General features: G+C 49.9%; 9 protein-coding genes across 9 annotated transcripts; 4 read left to right on the top strand and 5 right to left on the bottom strand.

Annotated features, from left to right (window-relative positions):
* Positions 1-856: 856 nt before the first annotated feature.
* Positions 857-2,749, top strand: BO85DRAFT_501331 (protein phosphatase regulator REG1; the record flags this gene model as incomplete). Its single annotated transcript, XM_025664169.1, has 2 exons — positions 857-1,473; positions 1,530-2,749. The coding sequence occupies 2 exons, from the start codon at positions 857-859 to the stop codon at positions 2,617-2,619; spliced, it is 1,707 nt and encodes a 568-aa protein (XP_025519687.1). The 3' UTR covers positions 2,620-2,749.
* On the bottom strand, positions 2,669-3,310 carry BO85DRAFT_116093 (uncharacterized protein). Its single transcript, XM_025653876.1, has one exon. It carries the CDS (start codon positions 3,207-3,209, stop codon positions 2,880-2,882), a length of 330 nt encoding a protein of 109 aa, XP_025519686.1. The 5' UTR covers positions 3,210-3,310; the 3' UTR covers positions 2,669-2,879.
* BO85DRAFT_116088 (uncharacterized protein) lies at positions 3,311-3,755 on the bottom strand. The gene has a single exon (XM_025653875.1). It carries the CDS (start codon positions 3,675-3,677, stop codon positions 3,411-3,413), a length of 267 nt encoding a protein of 88 aa, XP_025519685.1. The 5' UTR covers positions 3,678-3,755; the 3' UTR covers positions 3,311-3,410.
* Positions 3,756-4,261: 506 nt separating this feature from the next.
* Positions 4,262-7,872, bottom strand: BO85DRAFT_445164 (putative C6 transcription factor). Its single transcript, XM_025659190.1, has 2 exons — positions 7,529-7,872; positions 4,262-7,106 (listed from the first exon to the last, which is right to left on the bottom strand). The coding sequence occupies exons 1-2, from the start codon at positions 7,604-7,606 to the stop codon at positions 4,539-4,541; spliced, it is 2,646 nt and encodes an 881-aa protein (XP_025519684.1). The 5' UTR covers positions 7,607-7,872; the 3' UTR covers positions 4,262-4,538.
* Positions 7,873-10,836: 2,964 nt separating this feature from the next.
* BO85DRAFT_116020 (repressor protein) lies at positions 10,837-13,624 on the top strand. Its single transcript, XM_025653872.1, has 2 exons — positions 10,837-13,219; positions 13,273-13,624. The coding sequence occupies exons 1-2, from the start codon at positions 11,054-11,056 to the stop codon at positions 13,522-13,524; spliced, it is 2,418 nt and encodes an 805-aa protein (XP_025519683.1). The 5' UTR covers positions 10,837-11,053; the 3' UTR covers positions 13,525-13,624.
* Positions 13,625-15,228: 1,604 nt separating this feature from the next.
* BO85DRAFT_455888 (DUF1996 domain-containing protein) lies at positions 15,229-16,464 on the top strand (the record flags this gene model as incomplete). The annotated part of the gene is made up of 2 exons (XM_025661414.1): positions 15,229-15,999; positions 16,048-16,464. 2 exons carry the CDS (start codon positions 15,229-15,231, stop codon positions 16,462-16,464), a joined length of 1,188 nt encoding a protein of 395 aa, XP_025519682.1.
* A 153-nt stretch (positions 16,465-16,617) lies between these two features.
* BO85DRAFT_116024 (uncharacterized protein) lies at positions 16,618-17,458 on the bottom strand. Its single transcript, XM_025653873.1, has one exon. The coding sequence runs from the start codon at positions 17,173-17,175 to the stop codon at positions 16,771-16,773; it is 405 nt and encodes a 134-aa protein (XP_025519681.1). The 5' UTR covers positions 17,176-17,458; the 3' UTR covers positions 16,618-16,770.
* Positions 17,459-18,000: 542 nt separating this feature from the next.
* BO85DRAFT_483784 (uncharacterized protein) lies at positions 18,001-19,422 on the top strand (the record flags this gene model as incomplete). Its single annotated transcript, XM_025663184.1, has 1 exon — positions 18,001-19,422. One exon carries the CDS (start codon positions 18,001-18,003, stop codon positions 19,420-19,422), a length of 1,422 nt encoding a protein of 473 aa, XP_025519680.1.
* A 607-nt stretch (positions 19,423-20,029) lies between these two features.
* Positions 20,030-21,368, bottom strand: BO85DRAFT_412394 (wax synthase family protein; the record flags this gene model as incomplete). The annotated part of the gene is made up of 2 exons (XM_025657570.1): positions 20,030-20,483; positions 20,530-21,368. The coding sequence occupies 2 exons, from the start codon at positions 21,366-21,368 to the stop codon at positions 20,030-20,032; spliced, it is 1,293 nt and encodes a 430-aa protein (XP_025519679.1).
* Between the last annotated feature and the right edge of the window lie 867 nt (positions 21,369-22,235).

The raw sequence follows: 22,235 nt of genomic DNA, 5'->3' as shown, positions 1-22,235 counted from the left end.
GGTACCCTGCGTCTCTGATCCTTCTCGTTGGTTTATCTACCAAACCTCACTTGATCCGCGCGACATCAACGCTACCTCCCCCCTTCGCCCCCCTACCATCGGGTATCTAGACTCTTTAGATCCTGGTCTAGTACCTAGGAAGAATTAAGAGTTTTTCTTTTTATCAAAACGAAAATTGAAAGATAAAAATAATAATAATACCAAAGAAAAAGAAGAATCAACGGTCGAACCCCCCGTGCATTATCGCATCTCCACTCGCCACTATCACTAAACTCGCACTCGCAAAAGAAGAGAGAGAGAGAGACAGGTATTTCCGGTTTCCCGCCGCTTCCCGTCAACGTTACTTTACGACTCTTGCCTTTCACCCTGCGACTTTCATACACACGCTGGTTTATTCCCGACCTTTCATCTTAATCTAGCTTCGACCCCATCCAAGTTTCCGATCCTTTCGTGCGACCGAGCAAAAGGCCTTCTCCACCCCCCTCCGAGGGGCTTGTTTGGAGCCGTTAATAACTCTCGGATATCACTCACTCCCTGACACCTTGATGGCTCCTCAAGATACATCTCACTAGCTCTCTCGCCCTATAACATCTCCGAGGCGCCTTAGCTGCCCCTTCATATATGCTGCCAATCAAGATCAAATCCTACTCTGGCCTACCCCATACTGTACCATGATCTCAGCACTTTGTCGCCATTCCTAGATAGCGGGTCTTTCCTCGACGCCTCTCGCGCCTTTCCATTGGAGACCGAACATTCTATCTGAATCAATTGTTCCACCTTTTTTGCTTCAACTCCAGCCCTTGCAACGGCCATCCCATTCACAGACTGCCTTTATGTACCTGATTGAGCTGCTAGGATGACGGCCATACTTTCCGCCTCGAACGAGGGGCGATCACGCTTCTCTCCGGACCCTTTGCGAAGTCCAATCGCCCAAACCTACTTCCTCGAAGAGCCCAATGTCGCCACAGCCAAATTTAATCTGCCCGCATATCATCGCAAGGATCGTTCTGATGCTGTGGTGTCCTCCCCGCCGCGGTCAGCGTCTCCATCCCCGGATTTCACTATTACAGCTGTGGAGAATCTCCCTCCCACGCCTGCGACTCTGAGCAGTCTATCTCTTATGAGTGAGGGCCATGATGATGACGAGTTGGTCCTGCCGTCGTACGATTCCAGCCAATTCGCCCAGAAGGAGCCTGAAGCCCTCAGTGATGTGTCTGTGGACTCCTCGGCGGACTTCCCACGCCTGACGCAGGCACCGGCTGCTGATGATAGTACAATTGAGGATGAGCCATCGAGGCACGTGGATTATCTATCTCATGAATGGAGACAGGAGGATATTTGGGCGTCGTGGCGTTACGTCGTCGCCCGGAGGAACATATATGAAAATGGGACAAGGCTAGAGAATGCCTCGTGGAGGACGTGGGCCAAGCTGAAACTCAATCTGGGTACAGTATCGCCAGAAGCCCTCAACTGGTCAGTTCTTGGACAGAGTCCCTTAGGCTTTGGCTCTTTGCTAACACTCCCAATAGGCTGAAGGACTGCGATGTGACGTGGTTGTACGGACCCTTAAAGACGTGCAACAAGCGGGAGAAAGCCTTCAATGGCTCTCCTCCTCCCAGCCGCTTGGAGACACCGACCTTGTACCCGGATAGGAAACCAATATTGAAGAAGAGAACGGCTTCTGAGACTATCTTGCAGCGTTCTCTGTCCCAGCACACGCTCTTGCAACATGCGGGAGCCATTTTGAAAGCACAGGAGGCCGAGATCAACCGTAACCGTCCCCCATTACAGAGGGTCTCCTCGGAGTTTGGACATATGCTTAGCAAGTCGTCCACCACTCCCGTGGGGGGTACTGCTAAGGGTACCGCCACCAATACGTCAACGTCGGCCACCCCTAGCGAACGACGGCATATTCACTTCAACAACGAGGTGGTGCAATGTATTGCTGTTGAGGCGAAAGAGGAAGACGATGGATGGCCTGCTCATTTCGGGGATGAGTCATCAGAGGATGGTATCGTCATGATGAAACACATTCATTCTGACTCGTCGCTCAGCGACAAAGGTACGCCTCGTGGTAGCGTTACTGGTGAAAACAAAACCATTGCCCCGCTTCCTTCTACCACACTCAAGTACCGGTGGGATGCTTCGGACCATGCGGATGATCTGCCAGATTGCCGAGGGGATGCCTGTGGGAACGGACAAACCACATCAGATTCACCAGCATCTTCAATGATGGGTCGGTGGTCCAGCTACTTCTTGAATTCTACGTCGCCTACTTCGTCTGGAGCCGAGAAGTCGACGCGGAAAAACGCACGATCTGGCAGGAATAACACGCCATCTGCTAATTTCCTTCTCGACGAAGAAGAGAATGATGTGGAATTCGACTGGGAGCCAAGCCGCAACTCATATGGCCTAGGAAGTCTAAGCCGTCCCTGGTTTGTGAATCCAGAAGATGACGAGGAGCTCGATTACTACTTCCATTCGATGTCTCCGGGAGGAACGACACCCAACGAAGACGACGAACCATTGAGTGCAAGCATTTTTGACCGTGTAGCAGACACCGTAAACACAGCCAAGGACATTGCACATGTGATATGGAACGTCGGCTGGAGGCGGTGATTCCCTCTCCGTGGAGCATCCACAAGGTCGCAGAGCGGGCTTTACGACTTAATGCACTTGATTTCCTAGCCATCAATTTCTCATGCATCTTTCTCATACAATAAACAACCAGGAAGACGGGTTGCGGCGTTCTGAGCTTTCATCAATTAATGTTGCTGGCTGCTGGTCGACGATAAAAGGGGTTAAGGAGGGATTTTTCTATTTTCTCTTCCCATCTTCCGTGGGGCTGTATGTGCCTGGAGGAAACCGGAATTTCCGGATCATGTTTTGGCGTAGTTCATGTTTGGTTTTGGGTTCTGCCTGGGGGCGTTTCTCGATGGGCTGGCTGTCATGACGGCTTTAATTTCCTGCATCTTATTTTTCTTTTTACCCCCAGATATCACCACGCGAGGTAGCATTGACTTCTTATGACCCAATGAGACATATGATGATCCAACATACAGCAGATGAAATTTCATTATAGTAGTGTACAACTTGTTACACCCCAGAATATCCTTCCATACATCTTGGACTATCACATTTCTCAAACAACTCCCTTTAGTAGTTCCGCCAACAAACACCAAATATGCTACCCCAACCTTAAAAACCATAGCTACCTACCAGCTCATGCTCACGCAGCACACAGGTACCAGTTTCACCACCGTTGCTACCAAACAAAGACTGGTGCCTACTTACCAACCTGCACCCCCATCGAAGACACCAACTTATAGACACAACTCTCAGACTACCATATTCGAGCAATAAAGGTATAAAATATGCATATGAACAGAAAAAACAAAAAAGAGTAGTGATCACACCTGATCAACTACTTTACTAAAGTAGTTCGTCTCCGTGAAAATCAGGTACTTCTTTTCCGTCTCTAGGAAAAAAAACTTGAAGCTTGTGAGCCTATAGAAAGCAAGGCACTTTTTGCAAGCAACGTCATTTGGAAATGAACAACACCAGTTACCAAGTACCAATCGGAAGAGAGATGAAAGAAGGCACACAGGTTTACTGTGTAGTAATTTGCGTGGAAGGTGGGGGTGGGGGCTGGTAAGATAGGAGAGAAATGCGGGCATAAACCTGCGGAATTTGGACTAGAAGATGGAATGAGAGCAAGGATTGAATCATGGAAAGAGGTAATTAGTCAACTAATAATGTATGTACTTTTGTAGAATGAGACAAGTGGGTTGGCTGGGTCGCGGTGGATTGATTAATAGCAGGAGGTGCTATAAGGGAATAAGCATCGGTGCCTAATCGTTGGTGGGGATTAGTGCATACTACCAAGGAAGCTACTTTGCTACTTTTCTACTACGGAGTAGCTACTAGATATCTACTAGGCACGGATGCAAGGAAGACCGTGCTTTTTAGTTTAGACAAAGCGGGTCTCAAGCCGGATCACGTCGTGCTCAATGTTACGTCAGGACGGCTAGAAGTGGGCTGGCTGGCTGGCTGGCTCAACTCGGAGGTTGAGCGTATTCAGGGGTGGTGGAGAATGTTGAATGATGGTTGAATGAGACCATTTTATTGTAAACGTGGGCTCACGAGCCACAGACCCTCGATATCAGGGTTTGCGACGATGTATATGCATGCACCAATAGCAATAACCAACTCCTAGATACCTAAAATCCTAACTCCCTGTTGCATTCGAGGTTTTCTGGACTGTAACGAGGACTATCAGCATCATGATTGAGATTCGCTAGTCGACTTCGGTCTTCTTTGTAATGTGTTACTTACATTGGGTATCATCAACAAGGAACAAGAGAGATGGCAAAAAAAGGGTGATGCGTGCGTTAATAGCACCACCATCATACATAGCGGAAAACAGAGATTCGTGAAAGTTTTCCATATATATCAGAAATAGGGATAAGTCCCTATGAAGGTCCCTTCGACCTCTGCTTGGTCAAAAGCAAGATGTAAAGAAATGGAAAAACGGCCACTCAACCCTCCATCACATCTTCCGTAGTGTCACGAAACGTCTCCGGGAAAAAGCCCGGTGGCGGCCAAATGTCGGCAATCGACGGGGGATGTACCAATGGCTGAGTCCCAGCGAGTCGGTCTGGGTCATGGCAGAAAGCTTGGAATGTACTCTCGTCAATAAATCCAAAATCCTTCAGCGCAGCCTCGCGATTGTTAGCCCACTCTGTGGTGTCGAGATATGCAAGATCCTTGAAGATGGCGTCAATGTCGCCGGTTGACCCGATACGCTCTGTCGTATCCGAGCTCCTATCCCCGGAAGGTACAGAACGTTCGTGTATAACGCCCGGGCCGGTGACCGACATCATCGAACTCGACACGCCAGAGTCGGGTGTAGACGGATGGGGGCGCGGGCCCCGCGGTACTGCTGCATTCAGAGCAGCAGCAGGCTCGGACTTGTCCATGTGTGCCGTTCGCCCGTCCAAGGTTTGTTGGAAGGACACGTCCATCATGGATAGATCAGGATTTTCCACCGTGGGATCTTTTGGCGTCATGTACTGTCCGTCCACAGGGATAGTGATGCCCATAATGGCAGATGTATAATCGGAATCCCCCATTCCAGGTGCAGTCCTTCTCATGTGAGGGTTCATCGTAGGCTCGCCCATTATGTTCGGATACCCTGCCGCCGATGTTGCCATAGACCCAGGGGGTAGTGCAGTACTGGTCATACCGCTAGCCAGTCCGGGTGCTGATCCTGTCTCTGGTGGTTGATAGGATAGAGCAGGGTTTCCGGGGAGATCTTTGGAACGGTACCAGTGATCGATGGAAGCAGACAATGAGCGATACACTGGCCAAGTTGAACTAAGCTCCGTGGTTCGCTGAAGGAGCGCTTCAGTCCACCGTCCGAAAGGGAACATGTCGGATTCGATTTTATTGCGCAGAGTGAACGCTTGTTCGGCGATAGTGCGCAAAGAAAGCTCGAATATTGGCGGCAAACCGCAAACCTGAAAGTTATCAAGGTGCTGGGACACCATTGGAAGAGCTCTATAAAGGAGTTTCTTGGCTCCTTCGATAGCCGGCCGTTGAGAGCGATGCATCCCAAGCTCCTGAGGCGCAATGCGCAGATAAAGCCATAGAAGCGTAGCCACATATGTCAGGCCAAGGTAGCTCTGGTGCGGGAGCAAGGCCGAGTGTCGTTCCGGATAGATACTTTCCGGGCCAATCAAGCGACATCCAAGAGGAAGACGATCATCCCATTGCTTAAGCTCCATGACTAGTTGTTGTGCAAATAAGGGTGCGTTTGGTCCAGCCGTGGAGTCGCGAGCAATCTTATTCAGTACACCGGCTAATTCGACTAGTCGATTGAAGCAGCTTAGAGCGAGCAGCGGACCCCGTCGAGGAGGGCTCTTTCCTTGTCCAGCCCCCGTAGGTGGCAAGACATCCGACCATGAGTTCCACTCTTCCAAGCCATCTTCTTCCAACAGCCCGACCATGGTGAGATCACGAGGATGCATGCACGGTCTCCTCGACAAACGGAACGAAAGCAACGAGTCAATCACGAAACACCCAAGGAAAACCGCCTTGCCTTGCCTCAACTCGTCCGATCGTCGAACGTCCATGAAGGCTCCAAGGTCCATCGAAATGGCCATGCGAACAGCCTGGCCACTCAACAGCCAGGCAGCAGTCCAGTCCTCCAGGCCGATGTTCACCAAAGTCAGCAGCAACAGTGCCTGCACATGTCCAAGCTCGAACCGCTCCGTTTCAGAAGGAATCAAGCTTCGAGCTACCGAGTAATACTCCTTGGTTTTCGAAAGCGCTTCCAACGCCCCGTCCTGCGGGTTAACCCGAGATTGCGAAATGGTATAACTGAGCAAGGCCCACAATGCGGCGTGGTCGCCCGAACCTGGGGCCATTTTTGCGACAGATAGCGGCGCGCTTGCATACAGGTACGATGCTCGTAAGATGTTGTGTTTTGCGACGATTGGGAACCATGAGTGAGTGACTGCGAAATAGACGTCCAACAACTGCGAAGTCTGCGGGGGTAATTGTAGGGCATTCGTAGCGCTGGCGGTATACGACGTGATTCTGCTGTCTGTGGGAGCGGCCAGCCGGGGCCTTTTAGCATGGGGAGAGGTGGAAGGCTCAACAACACGCGGAGCATCATGAGCGAGAGGAGTCGAACTACGGTCGATGCGGAATCCCCATTCACGTCCGGTGCCGTCATCATGGTCTTCCCGAGAGCGCTTTCCTGAGCTCTCCGTGACTGGCTCAGAGTTAGACAGCATCTTCTCGAGCGCCCCATATAGGCGACTGGTTTTCCAAGATTCATGCAGTGTCTCTGACGCGCCATCATCCGTCCATAAGGACATGAGCTTCTGTCTCCGACCAGCTGATTCGGCGGTGGTCCCCAGTAGAGTTAGCATTGTGTCTTCGAAGCCATCGATATTGCAGATGGACAAGGCCCAGAGCTTCTCCAGGCCACGAACATAGCCCTCTGGTAACCCGCGCTTCTTTGCATGGGGATCATATGAGCAGGTCTGGCCTGAAGCCTGGCAGGCCGAACAAGCGGGACGTAGTCCATCGCACTTGTCCTAAAAGTTGGAGGTCATTGTCAGCATGGAGGGTGGGAATTAAAGACATGGTGGAGAAGTAGATAGAAACTGAAGGGGCAAGCAGATCCAGGATGTTGAGTTGAGGAAGTAGGAAAGAAGGGGAGTAGATGGCCACTTGAAACGGCCTTGGGTAGCTGAGCTGCAGCTCCGAGGCGATAACAAGCACCGAAAACGGGCAAGTACGTGACGTGACGCAAGAACGCCGCCCCGAACATTACCGAGGACAGAAATCGAAAACCACCTGCATTTCGGGGTTGAATTGCACCGATCGGGCTAAAAGGAAGAGAAAGATGGAGATGGCGAAAGGAAGGGGGAAAATCTATAAAAGAGTGGGGAGAGGAAAGAAGCAGAGAAGCCAAATGAAAACGTATTAATTAATTGATTGATTGATTCTAACTGACCTTTTTACTTCGACAGCGATCACAGGCTCTCGACACCCTCTTCCGTCGAGGGGCTTTAGAATCGGAACCCTCGTCCATGGGAGAGGGTTAATTAGAAAAGATATGGCATGTCATGAAAGCAGGAAAAAGAGAGGAAAGAAGAGAAGAAGGTAGCGAGCGAAAGGTGGTCGGGCCTCCAGAAGGGGGAAGGTAAAAAAGGCGTGACGGAAAAGGCAGTTTTCAGTTCAATTTAGTAGGGAATAATAGGAATAGGAAGTGTAAAGTTCAAGTAACCTGGGAAGGTTAATAGTGATAGGTAAGTAAGTAGTAGTAGTCGCCAGGCAAGCCGAGAAAGGGACCGCGGCGGAGGATTGGAGCAAGCCGAAAAGGTTATCCCGCAGTGCATGCCCGTCTGTTATAAAACAAGACCCTCGGGTCCCCCAGACGCAATCGGAAAAGAACTTGTCAAGAAAAGCGATGGCAAGTAGTATTACGCAAGAATCCAATGAGTCTAAAGATGGATGATAGCTACCACAGCCACCTCAGGGTCTCGCTGTTGAATCTCCTTGGTCCATCCAATCCAATATGGAGTTGTGCATCGGCCCAGACCCATCCTGAGGCAACCAAGTTTAGAAAGGGATCCGGGAAAGTGTAAAAGTAAAATAAAAAATTACACTACGAGCTGCAAGTTGAAGGGACCGCAACGGGGGGAAAATACAAGGGACGGGAGAAGGAGGGGGAAGGAAAAGATCGGGGCAAAAACTTCGGGATGAGCAAAAAATTGGAAAAAATAAAATAGAATAATAAATAAAACAAAACAATTCAAAAAAGTTGTCTACTAGTTTACTCTGTCTTTAGTGAGTGAGTTAGTGGATGATGGTTGGGTTTAGTCGCCTTTTTCCGGGTGAATTTTGGGTTCCGTCGGGACTGAGATTGGCAGCTGCAACGATTTTCCAGAATTCAATGCTAAAGGAAAAAAGTAATAATAATAAATGATAGTAAATCAATCAAGAAGAAAACAAAAAAATTCTTTTTTCTATTCTTAAAACAGTAAGACAATCGAGATAACCTAGATAATAGTGCCAAAAAGGTTTTTTTTTTACCCAAAAATTCCCACTTTTCGTGTGGTGACTCTCCTCAAAACGGAGGGCCATGTTGTGCCTGAGGCTAGCACCCCACACCGGATCCCCACGGCTTCTCCACGACGCAGTGTGGGAGACTTTCCTCCCAACTGCTTCCCCCTACACAGTCCCTGCACCTTCTGGCTGCAGGAGAAACCGAGACTTCCGCCGTCCTTCGCCGTCTTGGCTCGGTGGGATTCGTGCTCGCTCCCTCTCTCCATAATCCATACTCCATTACAGCCCCCCTACTCTGGTTGAACCCGGTGTTTTTGTGAGTACGGTGGAGAGTTGCAGGAATTTGAATCCTTGAAGCGGTAAGTCTCCCATACGGCACCGCCTTCTTAATTCGCCATGGTGAAGCCTTGAATAGCAACGCTGAATGGCTATATAAAGTATTAATATTCATATGAACAGCAGAAATCAAAGGATTCAGATCCCTGCACCTTTCCACTGTGCTAAGAAAATTACCGGTCAATCGTAGTATATTTAGAGATGTCTGATAATAATGTCTGATAATAATAACTTCCTCAGGCTCAGCCTCCTCTGTTCCTAGCGACTCACAAAAATAGCATTCTCTTGAACCGTGTCAATCAGCCAAGAATTCTTCGCATCAATAATCCGCGTAACCAACCACCTACCAGTTCCTATTATTATCTTTCGCGTCCGAGGGAACTAATCACAATAAGTCTAGAGGACAAGAATAGCGTACATCTAAGCTTTTGAACCGATAATGTTCCTGCTTTCTTAGTTCCCCCATCTGTGGTCATCATTATGTCCTGACTAGTTACGAATCATGGGTCCTCAATGCTGACTTCAAACCTCCATTGTCTGTGGCTATCTACTATCACTAATGGATAGACGAAAAGGGCGCCCGACCGTCTTCCTAATTATCAAACTCGAAACCCACTAGCCCAATCACTGAGCAGATAGAAACCGCCGAAAACCGGCCGTTCCGCTGTCGGCGGACCAACTGTAAAGTCCACCCCACAAAGGCGTCGAGCCCAAGAAGAATCCAAACCACGACTAGTTTACTGTCTATTGTGGCACTCCGAACTAACCGACCCGTTTTGACTTCTGATTCGCCGGCTGTAGGGGTCCGACACCCTTCCTGGTACGTCCTCCTCTTCAGCATGCTCACTGTCCGTGTCAAGCTCTTGACTCGGCTACTGAATAATGACCTTCAGATCATTCGCGGATCCGGCAAACGATCCGGCATCCCGACTCGGTAGTCATGCAGATGGAGGAGATATACATCTTCAAGGGTTCATCAGTCCCAGGCCTCCGGGCGTCGGTATACCCATCGGGTCCGAACAATCGTGCAGGGTCCTTACCCCGGGGACGCGAAGTGATTCAGTAGTACCACTCACTATACTCCTTTCAAGTTTAAGCATATACATTCGCCTCAATGCTACTGGGCTAATGGGCCGACGTGCTAGTGTTTAGAATGATGTAGACACAGATTGACCCGGATTTGACAGAACCATTTTTTTCTATTGATTGGATTACCATCGTTTTCGCAGCTGCTGGCTACCCACCTATTAGCCCATCGCCCGCCCGCTAAACAGGCATTTTGTTTCTGCCTGGAGAATGGGGTCGGTTTACTTATCAGGGATGCATGCTTATTGATTAATGATAAATACTAGCATGCGGTTGAAGAGACTAATTGAGTAGGTGGCTACCGATGGATCGGGGGGTGACACCCAGGCCAATCTATGTCGTATACGGATTACGGAGAGTCCCGCGGATGGAGATCGTCTATCCGGGTATTACCTTATCCGGAAACAGCCTGGAGGGCAGGCGGTCCCTCGTGGCAGATGCGATGGTCCGGCAATGCGGCTGGAGATGCTGAATCCGCGAACCCTTTGGGACTCCGGTGGCTGATGCCCGCAACCGAGCATTCTTGCCATGGTCCCCCAACTGTCATCCTTTGGTTCTGTTATAATCACACTTTCTCCAGCGGCCCCCCCAGCAAACCAATCACGCCTGCTTGACCAGCCTGCTTCAACACGTTTCCGTCCCATTGCTGCCCTCGCAGGCATGCCAGGTGCTGCGCCAATTGACCGCCTTTGTCCCTGCCGCACTTACTGCACTCCGCCTCCGCCCGATAGCTAGCAAAAGCTAGTCACCATTTCCTTACCCCCGCCATCTTCCCCGGTATACTAGCTTCTCCGCTTCAGTCACAAGAAAAAAATAAAGTCAAGAGCGGCCCTCGACCACGCTATCCTCCCTCAATTGAAGCATGGCCACTTCGAATATGACGGAGTGCAGATGATTGATCCTTATTGGGTTGCTTTGGATACACTGCTGATATCATCTTGATTTCTCGTTGCTCTAAGCAACTTAGACTTTCTGCAGCGGACGGTCTTGCTTCCCGCGCACCGACCACACAAGACCTCCGTCCCACTGATCCACGTAAACGTCCACAATGCACAAAATATCCCCGGTAGATAAGCGCCGGAGATTCGATCCTGATGCCTCACTGGTGCTTGTGGGAATCCGGGGGTGCGGAAAGCGGTCTCTGGGATTTGTCGCTGCCACTGCGTTGAAACGGCGGTTCATCACGGAAGACCACTATTTCAAAGAGGTGACCGGACATACCAGGCATGAGTATCTCAAGCGCTATGGGAGTCAGGAATTCCAGCAACGCGATGTCGAAGTCCTCAAGTCAATGCTTGACAACCACCGCTCCCGTTGTGTGATTGAATGCGGTCTCGGCAGTCTTACCCGTCCGGTTCAGGAGCACCTTCGTCACTATTCTGCTACCAATCCCATTGTATACATAGTTCGCGACATGGATCGCATTCAAAGCCTATTAGGTCTGGAGGAGCAATCAGTCAAGCTTCTTGCCGAGGGCGATCCTCTACACAGAACATGCTCGAATTTCGAGTTCTACAATGTTGAAGATCATTCCAGTATCGCTTCCCAGACGGATGAGGGATCGCCGGACCGACGTTGCGTCGATTATTCCTTCAAGTTGAAAGAAGCGAAAGAGGACTTCACGCGCTTCGTGCGTTTCGTGACTGGCACCGATGTAGGGCACACCAGTTATGACTCGCCTTTCGTCCTGCTTGAGACTCCCCCGGAACTCCGGTCCTTCACCCATGCCATTTTTGTTCGATCTTCCGACCTGGCAGAAGGCAATGTCAACCTACAGGAGCTTGAGTCAGGAGGTGATGCCATTGAGCTGTGTGTTGACCGCTGGAGCACGGGATTGACCGCAACTCTCAGCAAGCAGGTCGCTCTACTCCGGAGGAATGCTCGTACACCCATTATAATCTCTATAGATAAATCTTCCACAGGCATTGCGAGAGGTGATCTGTCTGCTACAAAGGTGAACACTTTATACTTCACTATCGTGGACCATGCTCTACGGCTGGCGGTTGAGTATTTGGCCGTGGACTTGAGCCAGGAACGGTCTCGAGTGGAGGAGGCAATCCGTACCAGAGGCAACACAAAGATTATTGGTCAACGCATCTTCGAACCTTCTGCGCCAGAGACTTGGGAGAGCGAAGAATGCCTTTCCCTCTATTCTGAAGCCGAGAAGCTGGGGTGTCAGCTCGTTCGCTTTCTTCGAGTGGCTACGTCGCGTGAGGATAATGCAGCGGTTGCTAAATTCACAAACAAGGTTCATGCGCTGCCTGGCGAACATCCACCCGTTATCGCATACAACATTGGCCGTCTTGGCCGCACCTCGCAAGTGTTCAATTCTATCCTCACATCGGTAACTCACCCAGCAATCGAAAGGTCCTCCGACAACGAGCGAGACCCGCAGATTACTTCTCGTGATGCAGTTCAGGCCTTGTTCCAAAGTTACGTCCTGGACCCGCTCCAGTTCTTCATCCTCGGAGGTAATGTCGCATACAGTCTGTCCCCTGCAATGCACAACGCTGCTTTCCGCCACTGTGGCATGAGCCATACCTATACCATACCGGACTCGCCCTCGCTTGCAATCATGGATCGGTTGGGCAGGGATTCGCATTTTGGAGGGTCAAGTGTGGTTCAGCCTTGGAGAGTACAACTATCACATAAGCTCGCGGCGAAAAGCCGCCATGTGGAGGCAATTGGTGCGATCAACACGATCGTACCCCTGCGCGCCGGCCCTGATGGATCCATGTATCCTCTACAAGAGCAGGCGAGTCGGCGTAACCAGGCTGGACCTGTGCTAGGGTGGTACGGTGAGAATACGGATTGGGTTGGCATTATGAACTGCATCAACCGCAATCTCTCTCCACGCAATGCCATCAGCCCATCGAAGACTACTGGGCTGGTGATAGGAGCGGGCGGTATGGCCCGCGCCGCTGTCTATGCTATGCTGCGGCTCGGATGCCGTAAGATCTTCATCTACAACAGAACTTTGTCACGAGCGGAAAGTGTCGCTCGTCATTTCAACTCATGGGCAGCCTCACAAGTGGACTCGGCGGAAGTTGTGTATGTGCTCAAGTCATTGAAGGATGAGTGGCCTGAGGATGCCTGTCCGCCTTGCATGATCGCATCTTGTGTGCCTGCGGACCGCGACCGCGATGAACCGCCAGCCAACTTTGAAATGCCTATGCAATGGCTGGGAAGCCCCACTGGCGGCGTAGTCCTTGAGGTAAGTTCTTTAATGATGTGCACAGGTGGGCCTGACTAACGTTTTCATGCTAGTTCGCTTACAAGCCACTGGACACTCCATTGCTGCGCCAGATGCGTCGTATTCGGACTGAAACCGGGCGCCCTTGGGTATTAGTTGATGGACTGGACAATGTGGTCGAGCAAGCGATACCCCAGTTTGAGCTCATGACGGGACGAAAGGCACCCCGTCGCTTGATGTTTTCAGAAGCCCTTCACAACTACGTTGGCGAAGAAGGCCACTTCGATGACAAGACGATCCAAGCCAGGCTTGATCATGTTCGGTAACAATACCGGACTTGTGTGTTAGAGAGCATGGCTGCATTACATCGCATACAGAGGTAGTGATGCTCCATTTTGTGGCTGCGTGCAAGGTTCGGGGCCCTTTTTAGGATGTCCTCGACGCAGCCGCTGCTGTGTCTGAAGGAATTCAAACCAGGGATATCAGGGATATGTCTGGGGTATTCTACGTTGTAGAGAAACTGAGATGGGCACCATTATGCGAGGCAAGAGGTGGGTTCTGCTATGCGAGGCTACGACCAAGCCAAGATATAAGAGCCCGCTCATCCAGCGCACTACTGGAGTCCAATGGGCTGATATTACTGCATCTGGATTTGGGATCTCACTGGTCACTGGGTTAGTCCCTGGTCGCCAAGGATCCACTTCTGTGCCCAGTCCGACGGATGCTAATGGCGTGACATCAGGTCTGATCCTAGCTGCTTATGCAAATGTTACTTCGGTAGTACAAGCATGCATGGCCAGGCCGCCATGTCCACGGCCCAGAATTGAATGGTCAAATGGGGAGCTTGATGTTGTCAGCGGCGTTTAAGGCCGGGTGTCTTTGGTGTTTGGCAAGTCAGATTACGTCTGTATTTGCATTATGCGATCAGAATTCAGCAGAGGGATTTTCATATGCAAGAGCACGTTTGAATTAAGAGATAGCGTTGCGCTTGAATAATATAATCTAAGCGGACTTCCAAGTACATTGCACAAAAGCATGCAGTCATGGTAGAGAATTTCTAGATAATAAGGCACTCTAAGTGGCTCCTCTCGGTAGGCTCTGTGCAACGATGTCTTCTCAGTCAAAAAGTGCTTTCCTTTGTAGTTCGTTATAGTAGTGGCTTTCCTTTGATACAAATATGGGGATGCAGTCAAATGGTATTGAAGTACTGATGTATATGTAACACTAGTGCTTGATAGAACTGCAAAATATATGTATGAATAATACTACGACTACAACAACAACTCTCCATCCAGAATTGCACCCCAGTAGCAAAACAACCGAGTCCTACATATTTCACGTCAATGCCTCGGTCACATTACCCACCAAGCCCATGCAACCTGTGAACTACCAACTTGAGCTGTATCATAAACCATTATCTATAGCATCTATCAATAGTAATTGAACACATCACCCATATCTACACAACCAGACCCTCCACCAAACCGGTCAATCCATCATCCATCCTACTAGCAACTTCCTGAGCACAAGGGGAAAAAAAAAAAAAAAAAAGAATAAACACAGCCCCTGCAGAGCATCTACACCATCACTGCTCCTACACGGTACATACAATACACAGGGGACACGTGTTCTACCTGCAGGAGCCATCAACAACATAACATAGCATTCCTCGGAGATAATCTCAGAGGCTGAGATATTTGCGGTGGCGCTTGGAATGTGTAATGTACAGAGATGCCCGGGGCGGAAAACAAGCACCCAGGAGGCGCTGAAGGTGGAGGTTAAATGGACGTGAGGAATGACGGACGGGATATATTGAGTTCGGTTAGGTTTTGTTTTTTTTTTTTATCTTTGTATGAAAATCCTTTTGTCTTGCTTCTTTCAATTGCTTTTATTCTACTCTCGTGTCATAAGATACTGCTTTCGCGGATTGCGAGTGCAATTACTACGTTGGTTTGTTACGTTGTTTGCTATGTGAATGGAGCAAATGGTGCCTCTGTCTGTTTGAATGAGGGAAAGAAACGGACAGCATTATGTGGAACCGCTACATCGCAGCGCTACTTCTGCTCAGCAGCGGTAGCAATGTCCTTGCGAAGCAGCGCACGACAGACGAGTTTACCTTCAGCTGCGATCCATTGACGACTCAACTGTCCGACCCGATAGTCGCGCCGGGAAAGCCATCTACGCATACACATGTTGTTACTGGGGGGACAGCATTCCAGCGAACAATGAATGAGAGCACGGCGCAGAACGCAAAGGGGACGACGTGCGAAGTGGATATTGATAGGAGCAATTATTGGGTTCCGCAGCTTTATCATCGCATGAGGAATGGGTCGTTTGAGCTCGTGGAGTATCAGTCCAGTGTAGGTATTTCTTTGGACTTCATTGAGAGTCCTGGAAGCTTGGTTGAGGGCCGAGAGGAATTGGCTAATGAGTTAGATAGAGTATTTATTACTTTGATCGAGCGTGTAATTATACGGCCGGTGCTACGGATTGTGATGAGAAGCTGGTTCCGCTGGCGCCGCCGAAAGGTCTGCGCATGCTTGCTGGGAATCCGAGTCTTCGGTTTGTTCGCCTGTTCTTTATCCCGATGTCTGACAGTGCTGATATCAGATGGGAACAGGACCTATAATGATTCGAACTGGTCCCAGCGTGCCATCAGTCATATGTGCATTGGCAAAGATGGAAGCTCGAATGAGACGAAAGGCTTGCCTCAGCAGCCTTGTGAAATGTTGAGGTCGCAGGTTTTTATGCCCTCCTGCTGGGATGGAGAGAACCTGGACAGCTCAGATCATAAGAGCCATGTAGGTGACGTCTGAATGCGTTTGTGGATGTGCTTACACTACTTGTAGATGGCGTATCCCGATACTGGAGACTACAACAAGGGCGTTTGTCCCAAGTCTCATCCCGTCGCGATATATTCCATCTTTCTGGAATTCTTTTTCAACACAGCACCCCATCCAGACTACAAGAACTGGATATATGCGACAGGTGACAAAACCGGATACGGCTTGCACGGAGATTTCATGTACGGTTGGACAGACCAGGTCGCCTTGCAGCAAGCTATAGACACCTGTACCGGTCCACAAGGATTGACCGACCCAGACTGCTCGATAACAAGGAACCAAACAAGAGACTTGGCCCCAATTTCGCAGCCATTGGATGTTCCTGCACCGAAAGACAACATCGGTCAACATGGCCCCGTCAATAGATTGCCCGGTCACCGTAACTGGGCGACTAAGCATAACAATTCGACATTGCATGGGTGAGCTAGGCCTGCATACGTCGACATCGAGTTCGTGTATATAGCTTCGAAGAGGTGACGTAGTATCGACATTAGGTTGCACACATTTCCGTGACTGTAAATTGCCGTATTTGAATGACCTAGCATGCGAGGGAAGCAGTTGCTTTGTGATGAGGCTTCCAATTGTGATGACCAGTATGCTGATTTCAAAACCGCGAGTCCAGGGTCTCAGATCTTGCAGAGAGCCGGACTGGACGATATTCACGGGCATAGGTAGCCATCAGGAGAGCCCAATCCATGAGTTGAGTATGCACTTGCAGCGATCGCAAAATCAACCAACGTATCCCATCCCCTTTCTCCACCATTTCCAGACACCTCGTTGTTCCATTAAACTCCCAAACTCCTTGACGGTTTCTACCTCAGATACACCGGCTCTTATATCCCTCATTCTTGTCTGGTGGTGTGACTGCTTCTGATCACGAAGGTCTGTCTGATTCTCGTCGTGGAGGGGTCCTGGTCGCATGGCTAGTTGAAAATCCTTGTACCGAAGTTTTCGAACGACAGTCACCCAAGACTCAACAGCGGTTTGGTCTCTCGCCTCGACATACATTATCCCTGGACAACCACCGGAGCGTAGAAGCACGAAGCAATTGTGTATATCGGCAGCGCGTTTCAGCGCAGACACCTTTTTGCGGGAGGTGATGTGGTGGGTTCGGATGAGGGCGTTGTAGAACATCGTTCTTTGTTCGAGTTATTCGGGTCAAGCCATTGAATTATGAATGATATGTGACATTTCTGCGATAAACAGGTAGCAGGATTTTTGTGGTGAAAGAGCTGGTAGCCGACCGTAAGTGTGGTGGTGATATTTGCTCGGAAGGTGACTGGTGAAGAGAGAGAGATATACGGAAATACTTGGGGCTTAACCGGCTGGGTCTGGGTCTGGACGTGCTATGGGCGGCAATCACGTGACCTGAGTGAGCTATTTCAATACCCTGCCAATTCTTTGAAGTGTAAGAAGGTGAAAGGAGGTGGAGGATGGAAGGGCAGCTACAACTTGAGATCTCGGCTTCTGCCAGTGCGGGAACGCCTAGTCAGATGACCGCGGCTGAGCAAACCTTTGTTGACTCTACTACTAGTACTTACTCATTAAACTTAACATGATCTTCAATGGTGTATAGTCAGGCTTGTGCTTTGTTTCCCGCTGCTGAGCTACAGTACAACGGATTACCCCAATATGAAGCCTTTGTTCTTGGATCCCTGCGATTACTAGTAGGCCTTTATGTCCCACTGCTTCAGTTATAGCTATAGTTCAGACAATGTTTCCGGGTTAGGGAATACCGAATCTCACCTCACCAAGCTCGTAACCCATAACAGATGCTGGACTATAAAAAAAGTGTCAAGTGCCCAGGCTTATCTGGAGCTCTGGATCTGGTATCCACATACCCTTCTATTACTTGTGACAGCTGACATAGCCATCGGTATTCCACTCGTCATTCCATCCCTGCTCGATAACATCTGGCCAAAGCGAATCTCGCCACCATTGAATCCCTCGACAGCCACAATGAGTCTCCCAAATCTCCCCCATGAGATCTTGCTGCTCATAATAGCTGAACTGCGTTATGCAAATAAATTTGGGGCCATCGCAAAGCTTTGCCAAACTTGCAAGACAGTTTGTGCCCTTGTCCAGCCCGAATTGTTCCGTCAAGGCCCACAATGGCTTAACTGGAGCGATGGAACAACGGTACCTCCGTACAAGGTTGAAATGGTTACTCTTATGCGCTTCATAGAGGCTGTTGTTGAACGGCCTGAATTGGGCACCTTTGTACGCAAATTGGATATGGATATATTGTTCTTTCCGAGATTTGATTCACTGCAGAACCTGCCATTTGGGCCCCGGAAGGTCTCAATGGAGACACTGATGAGAGCCTATAACCATTTTCCAGCGGACTGGAAGCAGCGACACCTGACAGGCAATGCGGGTATTCATCCACTTCCGTTGTTCATGCTTCTAATATCCCTGACGCCCAACTTGCAAGAATTGGGACTCAGTCATATCGAGACAGGATTGGGTGGATTGGAGCTGCTCTGGGAACGAGATTCTCAGGGCATACGCCGCTATGATTATCTCCCCAACTTGAAGAAACTTGTTATTGTTCTGGAAACCATGTCCCACGAATCATTAAGAAATCTAATTCATCTCATGCACCTACCCACACTGAATGAGTTTTCTATATGTGGCGCTGACGAGCATGACCCTGGCTGTCCACCTTTTAACCTCCTCCAACCCGAGTCTCTCAGCATTACAATGCTAGACCTAGGAGCATCTACGTTTACTCCCCCCCTATTGCGCCAAATTGTTCGTGCATGCAAGCGTTTGAAGGTTTTCTGTATCAGTGAGGCAGTAATAGACAGGAAGTGTCGACATGCTTCCCGGGTCAAAAGATCAAATATATTATCGATCTTGGAGGCCCATAAATATAGCCTTCTAAAACTCGAACTCAACTTTAATGACTGCGCGCCCAATCCTGGAGGTCCAGATTGGAGTCACTATGGCTCGTTTACGTCCTTCATAAGCCTCAAAGTCCTTCAAGTGGAGCAAAGTGGGTTGCGAGATATCCCAGGTCTCCCGAACTCTCTAGAGAGTCTGAGGATAATTGAATGTGACCGCCCTGTGTTTATGTTTCTGGCTAGCCTGATAGCGAAGAGCAAAAGCGATCGGTTATCTCTGAAATACGTCCGCATATCCGAAAAGTGGGAATGGCGCTGTAAGGATCAAAATTGGATCCTCGGGATTGAGCCTACTTGTGAGTTGGATAAGACTGCGGAGGGTAAAGCAGCAATGATGGAGGCATGCCGACGCTTGGACAATCTCATCAAGAAGGCGGACTTCTCAGTCGAGATTGTTGACTGCGCAGCCTGGGATAGATACGTCGCTGAACAGAAGACCACCAACGAGGGCGTTGTGGTTGACAACACCGCATAGGCAAACTCGTTTTGCCAGATGTGGGAAGGAGTATAGGTATATACGTGTCCAACATGGAGGAAGCCAATCTGTCTTGATTTAGTTGATACGTAATCTTAATAAACTACTTGGGTTGCTACGTGGTTTCCTTCGTTGACAGCTACTAATGCCACACTCCCTTCATGTAGGCTTGGCTTTAGGATGCTTCACTAGTATCATTGCTGAGGGAGAAGATATGATGAATCATTGTACCTGTAGCAGTAACGATCCATTCAAGCCAGAATCTGTACAAATATGGTCATACTTTGGGGACTTGTAGCGTGGCGGTTACTAACCATGATGGCCGACCCGAACATAGCACTATATAATGACCATTATTATTGGATCAGTAGTCCCAGCTGGACACTCACTATGGTATTCGGATTCTCGCTAGCAACCGAAATCCTATCAATAATCTATCCAAACCCTATAAAAGACCAATGTATAAGATGGTATCATATCGCTATGCCAAAACAAAAAAAAAACAACCCAAGAAACGTTCACCAACCCCACGTAACATCACACCCTCCCCCCCATGTAGTGAAGACACAGTCTATATATAACAACAGACAACACTACAGAACCAAACCTAAACCCCAAGCACCACCCCCCAGAAACTAACCGGCATTGGAATGGATTCAATCGCCTCCGGCAGTCTACTATAATTCAGAAACCACGGACTAGTATAGTAGCCCCACGCGGCCACGAACGCCGCATCCACGAGCCAAATAACGACTCGAGAGATGTTGTTCTTCGCGGGAAGGACACGCGGCAGAATCTGATCGGAAATGATCTGCTGCACGACCACACATGCTGGCAGAACGCAGAAGAAGAACATCATCATGGACGCGGCGAACCAGTCCTTCGAGACGGCGTACGTCCCTGCTGCGTGAACGACGCCTGATACCATGAAGGAGAGGCAGACGACGAGAAGGCGCTTGAGGCCTAGGGGACATGAATCCGGGATGAGGGAGAGGGAGAGGGCCAGGAATGGGCGACGGCAGAGGTCGTGCCACATTTTGCCCCAGATGTCTGGATTGTTACTTTGTTATTTTGCTGTCCTAGGGAAGGTAAGGGGGGTTAGGTCACTTGCCTCGTAGGCTAAAGGTGAACATGTATCGGATCGCCCCGAAGACAGGGGGATACATCCATGGTTCCGCTGCGAGCTGTGGAGAGATGATCCGAAGCACACCGACGGAAATTACGCCGGTGGCGGCGTGGATTCCGTCTACGAAGGCGTAGGAGGCCATCCAGTGTACTGGTGGAAGGATGAACAACCGAATTACGCCCTCAGTCGTGGCCGGGGATGCTTGGATGTTCAGCACATTGGTCAGGAATGTCTCTACGAAGTTGCTGACGCTGGAGTAGTTCCGTCCAATGGCTGACTGATACGAGTCGATGATAAAGTAGGCTACCAGAGCCCGAATGATCTTGCCTCTCAAGAACGAGAAGCGGTCGTCATCTGCTACCAGGACGATGTCCTCGCGTTTAGGAACGCACCCATTTGCGCCGTCCGGGACAGCCTCGAGCTTCCGGACGGGAGGCTGGTACTTGGGAGAGCCGTAGCTCCAACCCACAGCGCGCGGGTTAATGATTAGATCGCAGATCTGAACAAAACGCTTCCACCCTAGCGTGGGAGATATGGGTTCCCATGTATATATGGGTGAAGAGGATAGGTAAGACACCCTCTGCAGGCGCTTCAAGTGACTCAGATCATGGACCAGGAGGAGTTCCACAGCGCGGATGACAAAGGAGGTAGAGAGAAATGCATTGGTATATCTTATAAAGTCCCTGGTGTCGGGCGGGTAGAAAATGGCGCAGCAGGCGCTGAGGACGATGATGCCATAGAGGGTGTCTCTCAGACCCGGAAGCAAGGGGAACTTGACATGTAGAAATAAGGCCGCAATCAAGACCGGCAGGGTGTACATGTTGCAGAAGAGGTGAGTTTCAGGGCGGAAACTCCAGGAGATAACACCCGCATGCGGAAAAGACACGAAAAATAAAAGCAACGCGATCTAAGCTGAGGTGAAGAGGTGTTGAAGGTATTCAAATAACATGGTTGGAGTGGCGGCGATTGGGTGTCTTTTGGCGCGGCTGATCATCCGCGCGGGCCCGCATTAATCAGCGGTATCGGAATCTGATATCCACTCCTGTTTCCCACTTTCGGGGATATCGGACAACTTGGACTGTGTGCCAGATCATCGTGATGGGGAGAGTGATTAAGTGTGCCTCGGAAATAGTGGGACTCTCGTAATGTTGCGCACGAGGCAGTTATACCCCTCTCCCACGAAGTTGGCTTTCAAATCCGCCTGTTCCCGGCGGGCGCCAACTGGTGAGAAACTCCGCGGAATAGCCCGAATGCCAGGGCTGACTGTTTGGTCATGTCCATTTTCAAGCTGCAGTGCGCAGGCGACATTCATCAGACGCTTGGGTTTAAACTGACGTCCACTACGTGGTTGCTGCTACCCACTCGTGGACAGAGATGGGCAGCTGATGTCATTCGCAAAGGGGATAATAGGCTCAATAGAGGACCTCGCGGACTCACAGTGTGGCTAGAAGATAGCGGTGCTCGTTGGTACCAGTTTGTTTCAAGATGATATTTGATGCTAGCTCAGAAGAAGTTGAGGAGAAGCAAATGGGAGAACAAGCAGGGGGGTAGGTAGAAGGTGGCCCCATCAGTAGGACTACCCATGCCCTCCTCGTCATCATCTACTTCCCTCCTGGGCGACCTAGACACTTACTCTGGTATGCTACTATGTACCGACAGGGTTCCATACCTACACTGGGCCCTATTC

This window comes from Aspergillus piperis (assembly GCF_003184755.1).
Source record: "Aspergillus piperis CBS 112811 unplaced genomic scaffold BO85scaffold_2, whole genome shotgun sequence".
In the NCBI taxonomy this organism is placed as follows: Eukaryota; Fungi; Ascomycota; class Eurotiomycetes; order Eurotiales; family Aspergillaceae; genus Aspergillus; species Aspergillus piperis.
This window is presented reverse-complemented; position numbering and strand designations above follow the sequence as displayed.